Consider the following 18,748-nt stretch of genomic DNA (forward strand, 5'->3'; position numbering starts at 1 on the left):
TTTGTGCTTGTGTGTGAAAGAGAGAGAGAGAGAGAGAGAGAGAGAGAGTGTGCGTGTGTGTGTGTGAAAGAGAGAGAGAGAGAGAGAGTGTGTGTGAGAGAGAGAGTGTGTGTGTGTGTGTGCCTCACTCTCTCAGAGCCTCCGAGTGATAGTCTCTCTCCTTGATACGCCACCCCCTAGCGTTGGACTGCCTGCCAGGCAGCTATCCTACCTGTCTCTCCCTGATCTGACAGCTGCCATTGAAGTCCCCTGATAAAAGACTAACCCAGAGGAAAAAGGAATATTCAGCCTTTTTTTAATGAGGAGACAGGTCTCTGGTGCATGTGTGTGGATGACAGGAAGAGGGGGATGTGTAAATAAATGAGTGTGTGTGTGTGTGTGTGTGTGTGTGTGTGTGTGTGTGTGTGTGCATTTGTGCATGTGTGTAAGTGGAAGAGATGAATTGATCACAGTCTGATGAAAGATGAGGATGGTTCTATCCATCTTTTATGATGGGAGCATTAACAAGGTTATATTTGAGCTGGATCTAATTCTCTCTACCCTGGTGGGTTACCCTTTTAAAAATAGCCAACACTAATAATGTAAGCATGGGGATGCTTGAAAGCAGTCATCAAAAGACCGCCCCCTGGCTTTGATTTGCATTACATTGAAGTGATGTACTATCGAGTGCGTAGGTAAGAGGCATCGCAATTCATTAGGCTAAATGAATTGGTTTGCTATATAAATGAGCTACAGTGCATCTGGAAAGTGCTCACATCCCTTAAAAATATACACACAGTACCCCGTAATGACAAAGTGAAAAATGTTTTTTAGATTTTTTTTCAAATGTTAAAAAAAACAAAAAAACATAGGCTAACTGAAATATCACATACAGTACATAAATATGCAGACCCTTTACTCAGTACTTTGTTAAAGCACCTTTGGCAGCAATTTCAGCCTCAAGTCTTCTTGGGTATGACGCTACAATCTTGGCACACCTGTATTTGGGGTACCTGGTTTCCTCCAGATGTGACACTTGGCATTCAGGCCAAAGAGTTCAATCGTGGTTTCATTAGACCATGTTTCTCATGGTCTGAGAGTCAATCAATCAATCAATCAATCAAAGCTTTATTTGTATAGCACATTTCATACCCAGAAGCAACACAATGCGCTTTACAGAGAACAAGGGAGGTGGGCATACGTCCCACCCCTACATATTCCAGAGGGAAGCAAAAAAACAGTATCACCTGGGGGCCAGAAAAGTGAGCTGTAAAAATTCTTCCCTGACCCCTCTCAACAAGGCGATCGAGCAAGCTCCTGGAGTATGTTTGTCTACCGGCTAAGAACATTTATAAAGCAATAAATTACATTAAATTACATTTCAGATAGAGGCAGGGGTTGGGGTAGGGAGGGGGTAGGAGAGTCGTAGTCTGTCATGTGCTTTTTACTGAGGAGAGGCTTCCGTCTGGCCACTATACCATAAAGGCCTGAGTGCTGCAGAGATGGTTGTCCTTCTGGATCAATTGTGAGTGTCATACATTAGCAAAGGGAGTGAATACATATGTACATGTAAGTTTTTTTTATACATTTGCAAGAATTTTATTTTAAGAATTGAATCAATTTAGTAATAATGCTGTAACTTAATGTGGAAAAAGTGAAGGGGTGTGAGTACTTTCCGGTTGCACTGTATGTCCTAATTATCTGCCACATCATTTCAAGTGGTCCTCCTCTCATTATGGGCCAAACAGCACGAGCGTATGTGCATGGCCATTTTAGCCCAGCCTCAAATCAAATGTCAAAAGGACTGACTTGGTTAAATGAAATAAAGTGAAACAAATGATCATGTGTCACAGAGTTTGCGGGTCGCGATCCTCGGCAGCTGGCTCTGAACGGCAGCACCACAGAGTACCTAGCGAAGAACCTGCTCCACGACACGGAGTACGTGCTCTCTCTCTACGTGCTGTTTGGATCGCTGGTAGGGCCAGGAATCACAGCTACCTTCCGCACCTGTGAGTAAACTGTCTTCCTGCCATGACGTTAGACTTAGAGGACACTGAAGTTCACCCGTTTCTTTCCTGTCTACTCCACCGCTTCTCTGCTGGTCCAAACTGCTGGTCAGCCATCTACTTGACCGTTAGCCACACAGAATTACGACATAATGAAACACAACCTCCTTACGGGGGACCAGACCCAGGGTTATTTGTGTCCCCTCTCCCCTCAGCTCCTCTGGGATATGTGTCCAACTTCAAGGTGACCTCCTACACCAGCAGCTCCATTGATGTGGAGTGGAGTCCCATTGTAGGAGCCACTGAGTACAAGCTGATCTGGAGCTCAGGTACAGTACTGACATGGACTGACACTTGTATTCTAGACCGTTACACCTGCTGAAACTGCTGTCTAATATACAGTAGGATATAAGATTTTATTTAAAAATCCTAGCGAGTGACAGAAATGCAGTGGTTGAATTAGTGTCTGCGGGGCATTGTGGTACTGTAGTTGCATTGCTGTGCCGTGGCTTTAGTTCTGAGAAATGTTTTGTATATTTTCCTTCCACATACACAGATGGTGGCATTCCTCAGACTCGTTACCTGGACCGTAGTGTTTTGTTCCACCGCATAGACGGCCTCAGCCCCGACACCGGCTACACTGTTAGCATCCACGCTGTCTACGGCAACACGGAGGGGCCAGAAATCTCCCTCTCACAGCTCACAGGTACATAGGAGCAGAGAGTGGGGGATATGTCTGGAAATGAGACATTTTGTTCTATGTATGTCAAAGGCTGTGGTTAGTGTGGTGATACACACGCACACCCACATGCACGCACACACACACACACACACACACACACACACGCACACACCTCCACAACTATGGTGGAGTGAGTATACTTATAATTACTTAGTAAGCATAACATCCACAATTTTCTCTCTTTTGCTGTCGACAGTATGTGATCTGGTGTGCTACTCAGTGACCCTTTTAAAGAACACACACACACATCTGTGGATGTTAGATCTTGTAATTAAAGGGGAAAGTGGTTGGTTCAGCCTCTCGTTGCCTGGGAGATTTCCAGTTTCCTGGTGTGATTGATGGATCATGTACTTTGAGAGTAACATTTAGTCCCTGTTCTGGTCACCAGTGATGTGTGTTTTATCCCCAGCTCACTGTGGTGGGATTTTGAGTCACTTGGCATGGCTGCTCTTATCTCATCGCTCTGTCTTTCAAAGGCAATGGACTTTGGAAAGTTCCCACTTTTGAGCAGATCCAGAGATGTACCTGTTTTCTGGCTCTTTATAAATTTGACAAACTGAAGTGTAACGAGGGTTTGAAAATGAATGTTCGTAAAGTTATGATATGGAATGAGTAACGTTGCCAAAGCCTGGTTTACTTGACATAGCTCCAGCACTGCGCATATCTGATGTGAGTGTGTTGCTGCGCTAGCGGAGGTGACAGAGTCAGAGCTGATCCAGGCGGTGAGGGAGGTGAAGGTGGTGGACGTCGGAGTCAGCTCCTTCACCCTGGCCTGGAGGAGAACACCTGGGGTGTCTGGATACAAGATCTCCTGGAGCCCCTTTCTAGGTGAGGGATGCACACACACACACACGCACGCACGCACGCACACACACACACACACACACACACACACACACACACACACACACACACACACACACTGTATTCACACACTGACACATACAGTACATGGAATACAGACACAACTAGTCTGACTTAAGAACAATCTTCTCATCCCATTAATGCACTAGATATTACATGCAGGCTGTTCCTACAGTACAACTCTTCAAGAAGTACTACCAAGATCTTGCTATTGTGCTACTCTTGCACACTCTTGCAAAGCGTTTGGCTTCAGCACTAGATTGTGCTCTTAGTCACTTGCCTAGAAAGGAGATGCACTTTTGAGTTCTGGCAAGTGGTAGTACACTGACTATTTATGCAATTATTGCAAGTCGCTTTGGATAAAAGTATCTGCTACTGTAAATGATTGTAATGTAATGTCTAGGTGGTGATCTGAAGTCCCAGCTCGTCTCCTCCACCACCACCACGTTCACTATCCCTAACCTCCAGGGGAGCTCCGCCTACAAGATCCAGGTGTCGTCTATGGTGGCGGGCCGGGAGGGCAGCCCTGCCCTGGTCACTGCACGCACGTGTGAGCACTGCGCTTTATCACGCGACGGTCTACAGACAAGCTACATCACACACACGTGCACTTGGGCACACATGCACATGTTCTTTGCAGTAAAACAGCATTTATTCAAGAAAGAATTTCCATTATCAACCCTGGATGGATTAGAAGGAGGAAACAGAAACTCATGAAGTGTGTTTTCTTTTCAGTGGACTCACCCAAAGTGAACGGCTTCGCAGCCTTGGACACCACAGACAGTAGCACCGTCCTCAACTGGACCAGTGTTGCAGAGGTTTCTGGGTACCAACTCTCCTGGAGACACATCTCAGGTCTGATGCCAGCCACGTGATACCAACTTAACTTTAACGGATCCAAATCAGGGTGTGGGTCTGCGAGCTGCCCAAACATGGCCGGCCATTCACCTCCATTCATTTTTTGAACACTTTTTTGCTCTCTACCTAATGAATGCAGCAATACCAAACATGTCCTGCTTGTACGCACAAAACCACAAAATGCATTCATGGGCGGAGGTCTGCTCTCTGATCACCTTTTCTTGTTCACTGAAAAAGTAAAAGTTGATTTGTGATGTTCAAAGTCCTTTGGCACTGTAGAATACAGTAGATTCATACATTCTTATATATTTTCTCTGATATGTTTTCTCCTTAGAGTTGGAAACCAAAACAGATGTGCTTCGTCCTGCTCTCACCTCTTATAAGATCAGTGATCTGCTTTATGGCAGAACATACATCTTCACCATCAGGCCTCTCTACGGAGAGGTGGAGGGTCCAGTAACCACCATCTATCACAGGATAGGTTAGCTATCACATCTAATGTACAGTATACACACCACACCATGTGAGAATCTGTCTGAAGAGTTTCAGAGTCCAGCTTACTATACCATCAATACGGGTTTTAGTGGTATGTTTACCATTTACAGTACATAGTGAATGTAAAGACTATCAGAATGTACTTACTGTACAAGCTTATTATGTACCTAGAAAAATCAATTATGCTGGTTATAAAAAAGAACTGCTCTGATTTAAGGAATATGTCATGTATGTGTAAACTTCTAGATTTGTTTATTTGCTCTGCGTATCTTGTTTTTCAGTGGCACAGGACCCACCGCAGATACCCGTCCAGTCTGTGTCGACCACAGCAGCGCCTCGTCCCTCACAGATCACCACTACCAACAACACCACGGTGGGCCAGACCGCCAGCTGGAACACCCCCAAGCCTGTCGAAAAACTCCCTTCCAAGACCACCACCACCACCAAGAGGCCCCGAGGTAAACCTAGAACAACCATGGCCAAGACAGCTGCAGCCACTGTCCCCCAAATCACCACCATAACTGGAGACATGTCTGCTTTCAAGAGAACTGCCCGACCAGGACCAGGTACCATTCTAACTATCTTCTATACTGTACATACATATGTGTTTCTAATTGACTTAATTGGTTCAATATAAGATAAGATAAGGGATTTCGCATTACAGCAGCGAGAATGTACAGAATAGATCAGAATAAAGAATATACATAGAATAGTACAAAACATATACTTACAGTGTGTAATAAATATAGAATATATATTTATACAATCTATCTGTATGTATGAATATATATTCTATATTTTATACATACTTTATGGATATTTTTTGTAATCCTCTAGGTATATATTCTTTATTGTGATCTACTGTATTATACGGTATATGTATATAGTACCTACAATAATACACACACAAGAGTAAAAGTACTTAAAGAGTAAAGTGACAGGTAACATGGGGGGGGGGGGGGGGTTGAGGGGGGCACCCAGGCACTGTTATACAGTCTGGTGGCTGCTGGTGCAAAGGAAGACTGAACCGCTCTATTTTGCACCTGGGAGGGATGAGCCTGTGGCTGAAGGTGCTCCCCATCTGCCACAGCTCTCCATGGAGGGGATGAGAGGGGTTGTCCAGGATGGGACTTCAGTTTGTCCCTCATCCCCCTCTCCACCACGGCCTCCAGGCTGTCCAAACTGCCCAGAGCTGGCCTTCCTCACCAGCTTCTTCAGCTGGTTGATACTTCACATTGTGCAAAACAAAACACAAGCTGAGGAATCAACCAAGTTGATCCTCTGAAGTACTTCATATTCTGTAGACTACATGCATTGCTGTCTTGCAATAGTTTACTTACTGTCTTCTTACTCAAGAACTGCAGTGACTTTTCTGATTAAGCGTGCGTCTGTTCTAGTGTGCGGGAAGGCCAAGGCAGACATTGTGTTTCTGGTGGATGAATCTTGGAGCATCGGCACCAACAACTTTGCCAAACTGAAAGACTTCATGTTCCGGATCGTCACCTACTTTCCTGTCATTGGCCCTCAGGCCACACAGGTCAGCCTTACTCATATAATTAGTACTAATGCACTATTACTGCTTGCATTAGTACTGTAGTACGGTGTACTTGTTTTCAAGTGGTTTCATTTGCTTACTGTAGGAAGCATGTACAGTAGTATTTCAGCACTTTGCGACTGTCTGACAATGAAAAATGCTTTATTAATTAAACAAATGATTATTTATTTATTATTATTTATTATTATTTGTTATTTGAGAGATATACTGTTTGGAACCACCTTTGTTCCCTCAGATAGCGGTGGTGCACTACAGCGATGAGCCTCGTATCGAGTTCCGTCTTAATGACCACAAGGACAGGAACTCTATCCTCAGGGCTCTCACAGCAGTACGATACGGAGGAGGCAACACCAGAACAGGTTACTGACGTCCTTGTATCGTACAATAACAACAGTCTTCGTGATCAACTACCACCAATATTTACCTCCAATATGAACACGAACTGATGAAGGGATCCTATTTTGATCTTTCTCATTTTACCCTTTCAAAACATATTTTCTATGTAACACTTTCTGAAGTGTCCCATCAGATACTATTTCACATCAGATTCCCTTTTGAAACACACTAATGTACATGCACATACACACAGACCCCTTTTCTCCTCACCCACTAAGAAACAAATGTACTTTTCTCCTCATTCCACGAAGAAAACAATAATTGTACATTTGCTCTGAGTAGAGAAACATACATAATGTTTATTTCATACATGTAATGTGAAAGAAAGGTTGCCCTGTACGCTGATGGCATGCGTTTCCAGGGAAAGGGATCAGTTACGTTCTGAAGGAGCTGTTCCATGAATCTCTGGGGATGAGACAGGATGTGGCCCATGTTCTGGTGCTGATCACCGACGGCAGAGCCCAGGATGATGTGGAGCCACCCTCCAGGATAGCCCAAGCTCTCGGTCAGTTGTCCACATTTACTGACCCACAGGCTCCTGTTGGTGTCCTCTCACCTACACAAATACCAATGTACCCTTTTTGATTATACACAAGCAATTTACCTCACCTTACTGATTATACACAATAAAATTACCTCACCTCACTGATTATACACAAGCAAATTAGCTCACATTACTGATTTTACACAAGCTTTAAGAAACACACCTCACCTTACCAATGGACCTTACTGATTATACACAAGCTTTAAGAAACTTACCTCACCTTGCAAGAACTCTTTAATTCATTGTGTATATCTTGTTAATGTCTTCGATGCACCGCACACCAACATGTATTTATTTGCATGTTTTTATTTTATTTTATTGTAGTCCAGTATGTGCACTGCTCCTCAACCCTATCCATTCATCTCTCCTCTCGTCCAGGTGTGAGCGTTCTGGCCATAGGAGTGGCGAGAGCCGACATGGAGGAGCTGAGGAAGATAGCATCCCCAGCTAACTACAAGAACATCTTCTATGCTAGCAGCTTTGACGACTTCCCCTCCATAGAGAGAGAGTTCATTAACAACATCTGCAGTGAGGAGCTCCTGTCAGAGTTCAGGCCACATGATGAGGTGAAGCACACAGCTCCCAGAAACGATTATGTTCCACCTCCTTACTCCTTATTGAACGGCCATGAAGTGTGTTGTGTAATGGTGTATCAAGCTTGTAACTGCAGTGTCATCAAGTAATTATGATAATTTCGAACATGCAAGCAATTCCCTGAACATGCTAGTGATGTCCAGGGAATGTTTTGTGTGATAAACATGCAGCTCTACGTCAGTGTGACTGTGTTTGACCTGCTACAGTACGTCACTGCTGCTAACTCAATGTGTTTGACCACTTTGATCAGTCTGCCCAGCTGGATACTCCCACTGACGACCCTGAGGAACTATCCAAACCTCAGGGCCCCTGTCCCTCACAGTGTATTAAGGTATTTGTTCACCTCATTGTCACCACCACCACCACCCTCCTCCTCCTCAACATCATCATCATCTGAAACATATTATTATATTAGCAACATGGTATGATATTAGCATAGGGACACCATCTTTTTCGTTGCTATGAATATTCTCTGTCCTTATTTGAACCCACTGACTGCGCATTGTGTTGCCTTTGTGTATGAAATGTGCTATATTATTATATAATATATTATTATTATTATTATTATTATTACTATTATTATTATTATATCAAACATTCAGTCTTCTTGTTATTGATTTGTTCTAATTTATCTTGCACTTTCAGGGTCAGAAAGGTGAAAGGGTGAGTTTAATTAGATTTTGTGACAATTTGAGGGAGATTCAAAACATGTAAGGGATTAAATCTGTATGTCTCTCGCTCACTCTCTCTAACTCCCTCTATGTTCAGGGAGATGGCGGTGGTCCTGGAGGCCTGCAGCTGGTAGGATTTGGTCATTCAACATTAATCCATTCATTTCGTTATTGTATCATTCATTTCCATTGAGGCACGCTGCTTCTGTTCAGCATGTCCTGTAATGTGATGACTTGTGTTTGTGTACAGAGACTCAAGCAGAACTCGGGAGACTTCGACCCCTTCTCCTTCAAATCCAAAGGGGAGAAGGGAGAGAGGGTAGGAGGCAGCGTGCTCAAACACAGTCACACAAAACACTGGCATCTAATTATTAATTTTATACCGTATACTCTTGGTCAGGATGCATTCTTTGTTCTCGTATATCTGATCTCTTATTTTTCAAAGCGGATGCTCTGCAACATAAAACATACGTCATCAAAATGGCAGCTAGAGTATCAGAATGTTTGGTGACAAGACCACCTAATGGGGCCAGGTGTTGCTGAAACATCTATTCGTTCATTGTGATGTATTTTTGTATTCATCATAGGCATATTACATAGATATGGACTGAACAGAACACACATATTTACCCCATATGAGTAGATATCAAATTATTTTTTGTTTGTTCAAAGACTCAACCATGATATAACTCAACAATAAAGCGATCTCGCTGCACGTCAACTGTAGCTGGCTGACCGGTGCTTCTCAGGAGTAGGACATGATTGACAAAGATTTACCTCAGTGACGTTGAAAGTGGGGAAAGTGGGGTTTCAATGTCAATACATCTTCATCAGGCCATCATGACATGTCACTCATTCTGCACCTCCAATAAAAGGCTTTAATTGCAGAGTGCTCCAGCGACTCCTCTCTCAGTTTGCCATGATATAACTCGTTGGCATGTGGGCCAGATTTTGTTGTTGTTGTTGTTGTTGTTGTTGTTGTTGTTGTGCTACTGTCATTTGTTTCTGTCACAGACCATTATTTTCTCATTTTACAGGGACGTCCTGGAACAGATGGTGTTCCCGGGTTGCCAGGGCGACCTGGTAGAACTGGGCCGCCGGGTTCTGCTGGACAACGGGTAAATAGCCTGGACAGTGTAATGAAGAGCAACATAAACACTTTAATTATCTGATATGGTGTATTGCACTTATGTGAATGAATCATGCCAATGTCATGGTAATTAAGTGGCTTCTTTGTTTCAGGGTACACCAGGGATTCCAGGGGATATGGTAAGTCCGCATGCAGTGATTATCAGGAATATGAGATATGAATATCATCAAGATGACATTTAGTTTATCAAAGGCCTCATACAGTTAACAGATGGACAAACTGTGTATGATAAACAACTCTCTCTGGAGTAATACCCTAGCTAGTTTTGCCAGAGCAGTGGACTCACTTCACTCATGGGAACATGTTGCTATCTCATCTTGTTCCTGAAAGCTAAAATAGTTTTGTACGTCTGAATGACTCATACCAATGATGAAAGATGATGCCGGAATCTATGTCTTTAACTTGTGTACTCTTTATTTGATCACACATCATAATAATAATAATTCTAATTGTAAATGAATAGTCGCTGTGAATGCCGCTGTGAATAGTCTGATGTACAGTTCTGTATGCTGTGTTCTTCTCTCCAACTGTAACCACAGGGTCCTCCTGGTATCACTGGACCTAAAGGCCAGAGAGGGGAGAGGGTAGGTCTAATGCCACAGATGAATAACCATGCAAGGACATTGAAGGGATTGATAGATTTTTGCTTTTATACTCGGCACCAGTCTGTTTATAAATCTATTTCCTTATGAAACCAACTCATGTGTTGTACATGCTTGACATGTGAACTTTGACCCATTCCACACAGGGAGAGCCTGGCTATGTTATGGGGGGTATAGAGAACGTAGTCCCTGGACGGAAGGGAGAACCAGGATCTTCTGTGAGTACTCAGAGCAATCCGTTTAGGAAGATTTTATATAAATATTTATAACGTTTAAATATTTCTACAGGATATTGCAATGATAAATCGAGAGAGATCAGTCACGGACCTCCATGCGACAAACATAAACTGAATCTACTCTCACAGAATAAGTTATATAGTATCACTTTGAGTCTTTCAAAAAGGTAATGATGAGACATAGAGTTAGACATATTGAATATATATGAAGTGAGGGTTAGTGAGCATCATACTTGTGCTCCAGGGTCCCCAGGGTGCCCCTGGCGTGCCGGGAGTCTCGGGGTCCCCTGGTCTGCCTGGACAGCCAGGACCACCTGGATTATCTGGCATATCTGTCAAGGTAACATCAACATGCTGGTGATATACTAAACACTGTCCTTACAAAGCTGCACACTGTAGATCACAGGCTGAAGCATGTTATTGTAAATTACTTATTGTATGACATTCAATAGAATGAACATGTATGTTCAGTATTAGTGTTTTAAAGTGAGCACTGTATGTGTCCCAATCATAGTGAGTTTGATAGCGCATGATGATTGTGCACATTTGTGTTTCCTATCTCACTTGCAGGGTGAAGTTGGAGAGGCAGGAGCTAAGGTGAGTCAGGGGTCAGGGGTCAGGGTCAGGGGTCATGTTTTAGTTTTCTGTCCAGTGATGGCAGAGTTGTTTCTTTTCCTCATCAGCCAAGATATTCATTAAGCTAGATTAAAAATTTACCAAACTAACAATGTCATTTACTGTCAAATGTAATTGTTATGAGATTAATTTGTCTCACCTACTGCATTTTAAACTTGTATCATAAGATTTGATCAACTATGCTTTTAAATACTTAACAAACTCTTAACAAATATCATCAATTTGTATAATGAAGCTCATCAAACAGAGACTGTCTGTTAATAAGTAAAAAATAGACACAATGTGTTATTTCTGGTTTTTGAAAGGGCTTACGTGGGAAAGTTGGGCAGAAAGGAGAAAAAGGAGACAATGGCCGAGATGTAAGTGTCCTATTAAGCTGTTGATATGGCTCAGTCTGTTTCTACTTAGTCACAATAACATTAGAAGGACAACAAAGTACATACATATGTGTACTGTATGTGTTTGTATCAATTATGTATCAACAAGCTTAGAAAGTTATCAAACTACAAAAATGCATAGAAATAGAAATTTTGTAAATACAATCTCGATTAAATAAATAACACTGTACAGACTTTCACAAACATGTTCTGTACACATGAGTTGAGAGGTAGAACAGGTGTGCGTCCTCTAGTTGCCTTCTTAGGCTGTAGGTGCTCCACTATAAGAAAATACTGGAGAGAAAAATGCATCAGGTGAGGAATTTGGAGTGGCGCTATCCCACCTGATGGGGTTTTCTCAACATGTACACTTGGGTCTTGCTGGGTCCTCATTCATGGAGTACTTGTTTTGTACCCAGGGTGTTGCAGGGTTACCTGGACCTATTGGGGCTGATGGTGTTGCTGGGTTTCCAGGACAGAAGGGGGATAAGGTAAGAGCTAGCATGTCTTCCCTCACCAAGGCAAGATGTACGTTTCTTGTTGAGTAAGCGCATTTGACAATGAATGCGGAAATTTATGGAGATTATGTCGAAGGTTTGTGGACCTCCATACTGTAGTTTGTTATACATAATTTAGTTTTCATAAACTACTTATGTTTGTTTTTTTCACAGGGGGTGGAGGGGGTTGGGATCCAGGGTGTTCAAGGTCCTCCTGGAGAGCCAGGAGAGAAGGTAAAGTCTCCTCTGTCCGATACATCACTCACATGGATCAGTAAAGTGAACTAAAATGTGAATCTATTGTGAACGGTTTTATTTTTGTCAACGGTCTAACTTTGTGTTGCAGGGAAATATTGGTCAGTCGGGACCTATAGGCCCAAAGGTACTGAGAGCCACACGTTTGATGACATTTACCTCAAAATGAACCGAATTTGTAGGAACACTGTCCAATGGCTAAATTAAATTGTTTTGTCATTTTAAGGGTGATACTGGAATTCAAGGTGTCCAGGGAGCTGTGGGGGCACGGGTATGCATACACCTCATTGTCTCCACTTGAATGTATACGAAAGAGGAGGAGATTGTGCTAACGTCACAGTTATTTTCTTTATCTTGTATCACGCTAACAATCCAAAACATTGCTTAAGGCAAGAGATTTTTTTGTGAAAAGATTGACAATAGATGCTTTCTTCTTATCTGCAGGGGAAGAAGGGATTGAAGGGAGAACAAGGGGATAAAGTGAGTTAAACCCATATGCCTCTTTCTTCTTTAATTCTCGTTAGAACAAAAGATGTGGCTGGTATTTCATCAAAATGAAGAGAGAAAATCCATTTATTTCAGCTTGGGGGTCAATCACTCGGCTTTAAATGGCTTTAGAAATTATTCCTTCGGGGAAGAGAGAGAGAGAGAGAGAGAGAGAGAGAGAGAGAGAGTGTGTACGTAAGAGTGACGGTGCCCAGTGTCCTGGCTGGATCCACCTCACCCAGTGTCTCCAGGGGAGTCCTGATTGTCTTGTCTCCACGTGAAGTGTCTCACCTCACCTCAAGTCCAGTGTTTTAATGTGGTGTTGAGACCTGGATGACGTCACTGTGCACCTGTGTAGTAATTGCCAATTCACAGACGCAGCAAGAGGAATGTTCTCTGTTCCAATGCAATGCATGAGTAGCCCAGCCATTAGTAATGTTTAATTTGCAATACAGAGTATGACCTCCTTTCATGAAAGGCTAACATAGCCGAATTTATGATAATCACAACTTTGAATGGTCTATATAGCATACCCTGTTCACAATTAGCTAGTATTCATACAGAGATGTAAGGAAATGCCTTAGATGAACGCCCACCCTCCTGTCCAACCACAGATTTTAGCCTTCGCTTCGTACTTGTTCATTCATATTAAAAATGTCCTCTCTGATTCCCGGTTGATTGAAAGCATTGCATTGCATGAGGCACCTGGCTTTGATGGATCCTCAGTGAGAAGCTAATAATGATCAAAATGGCTTCTTGTAAGAGAAGTGAGCTGATTAGGAAGCTGAGGAAAAGTGCATTTAGATAAGGAAAATCACTATAAAACTACTGAACATGACAGCACTGTTACATTTAAAAAATGTAGGCTTATTCCCAATTGCCCAACTAATATTTCTGACTGCCCATCCTGTCGGTGCAGTGTAGAAGCGGCCCTGAGTATATGAGTGTGTGAGTCATTAGTATTGACGTGGTTTTGTTCCCTACAGGGAGACAGAGGAGAGGTCGGGGCTTTGGGACCGCAGGGGTTGACAGTAAGTATTATGTCTGTGAAAGTTTGAGGGCTAAAACCTTCTTGAGGAGATGAGGACTGGTGCTCTCAGTTAACGACCAGCAGTTTCCAAAAGGAGAGTACACAGGAGCACACTGATCCTCTTTAAGAAAACTTCTATTGGAGCACAAGATCACCCACTAACGTTTCAACAAGAGTGTCTTCTTCAGAGTGATTACAGCACATAGGTTTGATAGCTCATATGGGTTTGATAGCTCATATATAGTATACTCCTCACTTGTTTGATAGCTCATAGTATACTCCTCACTTGTTTGATAGCTCATATATAGTATACTCCTCACTTGTTTGATAGCTCATATATAGTATACTCCTCACTTGTTTGATAGCTCATATATAGTATACTCCTCACTTGATTGATAGCTCATATATAGTATACTCCTCACTTGTTTGATAGCTCATATATAGTATACTCCTCACTTGTTTGATAGCTCATATATAGTATACTTCTCACTTGATTGATAGCTCATATATAGTATACTCCTCACTTGTTTGATAGCTCATATATAGTATACTTCTCACTTGATTGATAGCTCATATATAGTATACTCCTCACTTGTTTGATAGCTCATATATAGTATACTCCTCACTTGATTGATAGCTCATATATAGTATACTCCTCACTTGATTGGAGCCTGTTGCTCATAGTAGTAGGAGGGATTATCCCCAAAAATTGACCTAATCGTTACGCGGCGGATAAAAGCACCAAATTTGGCATACACCCTCTTTAAGATGTATCTAACAATTCCAGACGATGTGCCCAAAAATTTGACCCACTAAAGGCTGTTTTTAATGGAAAATCCAAAATGGCCACCAGAAAAAAACCTGCTAAAAGGTTATATAATCCTGCCAGTTTGCATGATTGTGGTGATTATAACTTTCACATGTATAGTAAATAGACTAATATTAACATATTCACCCAAAGTAACCCATGAAACATGTCTCAAATACATTTCTAACAGCTTAAAACACCAAATATAGGCTAAAAAAATATCAAAATGAGAGGACGTTCCAAATAAAACCTTTTCTGAGTGATATTGTAAATGTCATGTATATAATTGCTACAAAACACTTTTAAAAGACCCAAGGAACGATTATCCATAAATTATATATTGTGAAAACCTTCATGTAAGCAGAGATCAAGCCCTCTATTGGGGCATAACTCACTGCAGGTGAAAGGGTAAAATTGTAACTAATAGATATCACTATGAAACTGTACCAATGATTTACATACATTAGAGCCATATTTCTTAGCATTACATTTTTTCTGAAAACTTGTTTAAATATGCAAATGAGGCATGGTGTAGCTAAAGTGTGCAAATTTACATAATTTCGGGCACAGAAATCCGATCAATGGATGAAGCCTGGTTAAAAAAATAGAATCAGAACCTGTGGTAAACACTGACACCAGGGGCGCTTCTTGGTATGAAACATTCAGGGGCTAAGCCAAGCTAACGTTACTGTTAGCTACTGTTAGGTTAGCTAATGTTAGCTAGCTAGCTATGTCAAATTACTATACCTCACTGACTTAAAATTTCAGCAATTATCAAACAAATCAAGATGGACATTGACAAAATCACCGGTTCCACCAATGTTTGGGGAAATTAGAAAGTGAACCACAGATATTCATAACGTTACCTGCTAACATTATATAACTGTTAACGTTAAGCTAATAGACTCATTTCAAAGACCGAATCAATAGAGATAGCAATCAAGATAGCAACATAAAAAGATACATAGTGCAATCATTAACAAGACTGTAAATATAAAGAAAAAAGAATGCAAAATTAAAAGATTACATAAATAAGTTGATGCAGACAGCAATATGAAGGCACAGGTAGGCTATAAAAAAGAAAACAGTGTAGATGTAAAGAAGACAAAGCACATTAAATAAACAAGACGAGTTGCCTACAATATAAATGAGTTGATGCAGACAGGAACAGAGTAGCCTATACAAGTGTAAACAAGAAGAAAAAGTGCAGATGTAAAGAACACAGTGCAATGAACAAGACAGAGCACAACATAAATAAGATGAGACAAGACAGCAATATAAAGGAAGAGTACAGTATAAAAAAGAAAACAGTGTAAATGTAAAGAAGACTCAGATTGCAAAATGGACAAAATAGAGTGCAAAATAAACAAGATAAATTACAATATAGCCTAAATAAGAGGATGCAGACATCATCCATGTATTGCCTAGAGTGCAAATGGAAACAAGAAAACAAAGTGTACATGAAAATAAGATAAAGAGTGCAAAATAAGTAAGATCCTGTATGCAAAAAGGTGAGAAAGTTTAAATTGCAAAAATAATGAAAAACAAAATAAAATAATAATAATAAAAATAAAAAAAACAGAAGATGCAGAGTGAAAAATAAGTAGGTGTGCAAAGGTAACTTTTTTTTAAGACAAACTATAGGTCTACTTAAATAAACAAAAACAAAAAAAGGGGGGGTTGCAGGCCCAAAAAAGCATAGTAGGCTAGGCCACAATTGGCATCTATTTAGACAGTCATTTGGGATTTCCTCAACAACCCACTTCTTTCTTTACATTTCTTTCAACAGTTAAATCATAGTGAAAATGTTTAAAATGACAGTAAAAATAATATGATGAGTGAAAAATAAGTAGATGTGTGCATAGGTAAACAAGAAGACAGAGAAACCACTTGCCTACTCAAATTCAAATTTGATGATTTAAAAATAAAGTTGTCCTCCGCAGAGGGGGGGTGGTGGCGGGGCCAAAAAGCATAGTAGGCTACAATTGGCAACTGTTTCGACAGTCATTTGGGCCCACAGGCGTATTTTAGGTCAAATACAAACAGTTCGGCGGCCATTTGGAATATTGTCCATTACTCTTTCCTGTTTAAGATTTGTTTCTGCAACCCTTTTACAGTGTCTTAGCATCACCTAAAGGACTTTTATGTCAAATTCTAGGCTTTTATTTTATTCTTTAGGTGTGTTTTGGTTGGCTGTCAACAGTTAAGGCATCCATTTTGAATATTGTCAATAACTCACTTCCTGTTTGAGGTTTGTTTGGGCACCCCATCTAGGATGTTTAAGAATAACCTAAGGGACATGTGTGTCCAATTTTATGCTTTTATGAGATTCATTAGGTGTCTTAAGGTGTCTATTGAGTCTATTGCCAACAGTTTAGGTCGCCATTTTTAATATTGTCAATAACTCACTTCCTGTTAAAGACATCTTTGGGCACATATTCTAGGATGTCTTAGGATCATCCAAGGGACATGTGTATAAAATGTTATACTTATATGAGATTATTTAGGCGTCTTTTCAGTAAACTGTCAACAGTTTGGGCGGCCATTTAGAATTTGTCAGTAATTCACTTCCTGTTTGAGATTTTTAGGGGCACCCCGTCTAGGATGTCTTAGGGTCACCCAAGGGACATCTGTAACAAATTTGGTGCTTTTATCCACCACGTAACGATTTTTCACATAATCCCCCCTACTATAGGCTAGATGACAAGAAGGAGGAGTGAGTAAAATTAACCCATAGCCTACCACATGAACACACAAATTCATGTCTTCCACTCTATACAGAAGCAAGTAGGCTAAATCAACATAGTCATCATACAGTACAAATGGAAAATCAAACATTATCACATTATCACAATATATAAATAAATACAGTCATATATAATACAGTAAGTATTATGTACTCATTAGGTTCCTCCACCTCTTATAGGTCTATGCTTGGATGAACAATACAATTCACTTCTGCTCAAACAGGCTTGAATAGTGTATGTTCTGTTGTATATTTTTAGAACTTATGTAGACAACCCCATTCCCAACTCTCACATTCTCACTTGAAGTTTGCAGTACCTGAGCTTTGACACTTCTTTCAAGTTTGTGAGATCACACCATGAAATGCTCATAAAGTTCCTTTGAACAATCCCTGACCACTAGGATCTTTACTAGTAGTGTGTGTGTGTGTGTGTGTGTGTGTGTGTGTGTGTGTGTGTGTGTGTGTGTGTGTGTGTGCGTGCATGCGTGCATGCGTGCGTGCATGTGTGTTTGTGTACCTTAGGGAAATTACCATCTCTGATTAGTTCCGGGCGGTCTGTCACCTGTGCCCACCCTCCTGTCCAGCCACGGATTTTAGCCTCCGGTTCGGACTGACTCATTCCTCCAAATTAGAAATGCCCTTTCTGATTCACCACTGACTAAAAGCACCGAAAGCACTGCATTGCATGAGGCCCCTGACTTTGATGGATCCTCAGTGAGAAGCTGATAATGATCAAGCTGGGCTTCTTGTAAGAGAAGTGGGCTAGTTAGAAAGCTGAGCTGGAGCCCCAGGATTCCACCAGGTATCCACTCCTAATGGTCTGTCTGAAACGTTGCGCACCACCAACTTTTAATCCAGAGAAATATGATGAAGAGTAGAGGGTCATCTAGCTGGTACCTCTGACGTTGGTGCTTTACAGTTGCTGAAATTGAATGATAGTTTTATTGTAGTAACCATGGGATTCCAAGGGTGTATCACATACACAAATAAGTATACTGTAATAATATTTATATATATTTTTTCCAAATGCGGATGTATGTGCTCGGTTAGTTTGGCACGAGGCTGAAAGTGTTTTCCCTTTCACTTTGCAGGGCTTGACTGGAGCGAATGGACAAAAGGGTGACAATGTGAGTGTTCCTGCTGTGTGTGTGTACGTGTGTGTGTGTGTGTGTGTGTGTGTGTGTGCGCGCCTCTGTGTTTATTTTTTATTTCCTTAATCCC

The 18,748-nt window shown here is 41.3% G+C and overlaps 1 protein-coding gene across 1 annotated transcript in view; it reads left to right on the forward strand.

Moving 5' to 3' along the window:
• The window catches only part of col7a1l (collagen type VII alpha 1-like), a gene marked incomplete at both ends in the record, with an annotated part of 70,328 nt that overhangs the window by 12,122 nt on the left and 39,458 nt on the right, over window positions 1-18,748 (forward strand). The window contains 28 exons of the mRNA XM_084447762.1: window positions 1,833-1,988; window positions 2,201-2,314; window positions 2,542-2,691; window positions 3,418-3,555; window positions 3,995-4,141; window positions 4,327-4,446; window positions 4,784-4,930; window positions 5,226-5,510; window positions 6,342-6,481; window positions 6,735-6,858; window positions 7,257-7,400; window positions 7,818-8,005; window positions 8,284-8,364; window positions 8,679-8,696; window positions 8,802-8,834; window positions 8,955-9,023; window positions 9,742-9,822; window positions 9,947-9,973; window positions 10,394-10,438; window positions 10,603-10,674; window positions 10,937-11,032; window positions 11,263-11,289; window positions 12,125-12,196; window positions 12,377-12,436; window positions 12,549-12,584; window positions 12,684-12,728; window positions 12,902-12,937; window positions 18,619-18,654. Coding sequence (XP_084303888.1) covers window positions 1,833-1,988; window positions 2,201-2,314; window positions 2,542-2,691; window positions 3,418-3,555; window positions 3,995-4,141; window positions 4,327-4,446; window positions 4,784-4,930; window positions 5,226-5,510; window positions 6,342-6,481; window positions 6,735-6,858; window positions 7,257-7,400; window positions 7,818-8,005; window positions 8,284-8,364; window positions 8,679-8,696; window positions 8,802-8,834; window positions 8,955-9,023; window positions 9,742-9,822; window positions 9,947-9,973; window positions 10,394-10,438; window positions 10,603-10,674; window positions 10,937-11,032; window positions 11,263-11,289; window positions 12,125-12,196; window positions 12,377-12,436; window positions 12,549-12,584; window positions 12,684-12,728; window positions 12,902-12,937; window positions 18,619-18,654 — 2,687 coding nt within the window. The remainder of the gene's footprint in view (window positions 1-1,832; window positions 1,989-2,200; window positions 2,315-2,541; window positions 2,692-3,417; window positions 3,556-3,994; window positions 4,142-4,326; window positions 4,447-4,783; window positions 4,931-5,225; window positions 5,511-6,341; window positions 6,482-6,734; window positions 6,859-7,256; window positions 7,401-7,817; window positions 8,006-8,283; window positions 8,365-8,678; window positions 8,697-8,801; window positions 8,835-8,954; window positions 9,024-9,741; window positions 9,823-9,946; window positions 9,974-10,393; window positions 10,439-10,602; window positions 10,675-10,936; window positions 11,033-11,262; window positions 11,290-12,124; window positions 12,197-12,376; window positions 12,437-12,548; window positions 12,585-12,683; window positions 12,729-12,901; window positions 12,938-18,618; window positions 18,655-18,748) is intronic.

The sequence above is a fragment of the Borostomias antarcticus genome (assembly GCF_949987555.1).
Source record: "Borostomias antarcticus genome assembly, chromosome: 13".
Taxonomy (NCBI): Eukaryota; Metazoa; Chordata; class Actinopteri; order Stomiiformes; family Stomiidae; genus Borostomias; species Borostomias antarcticus.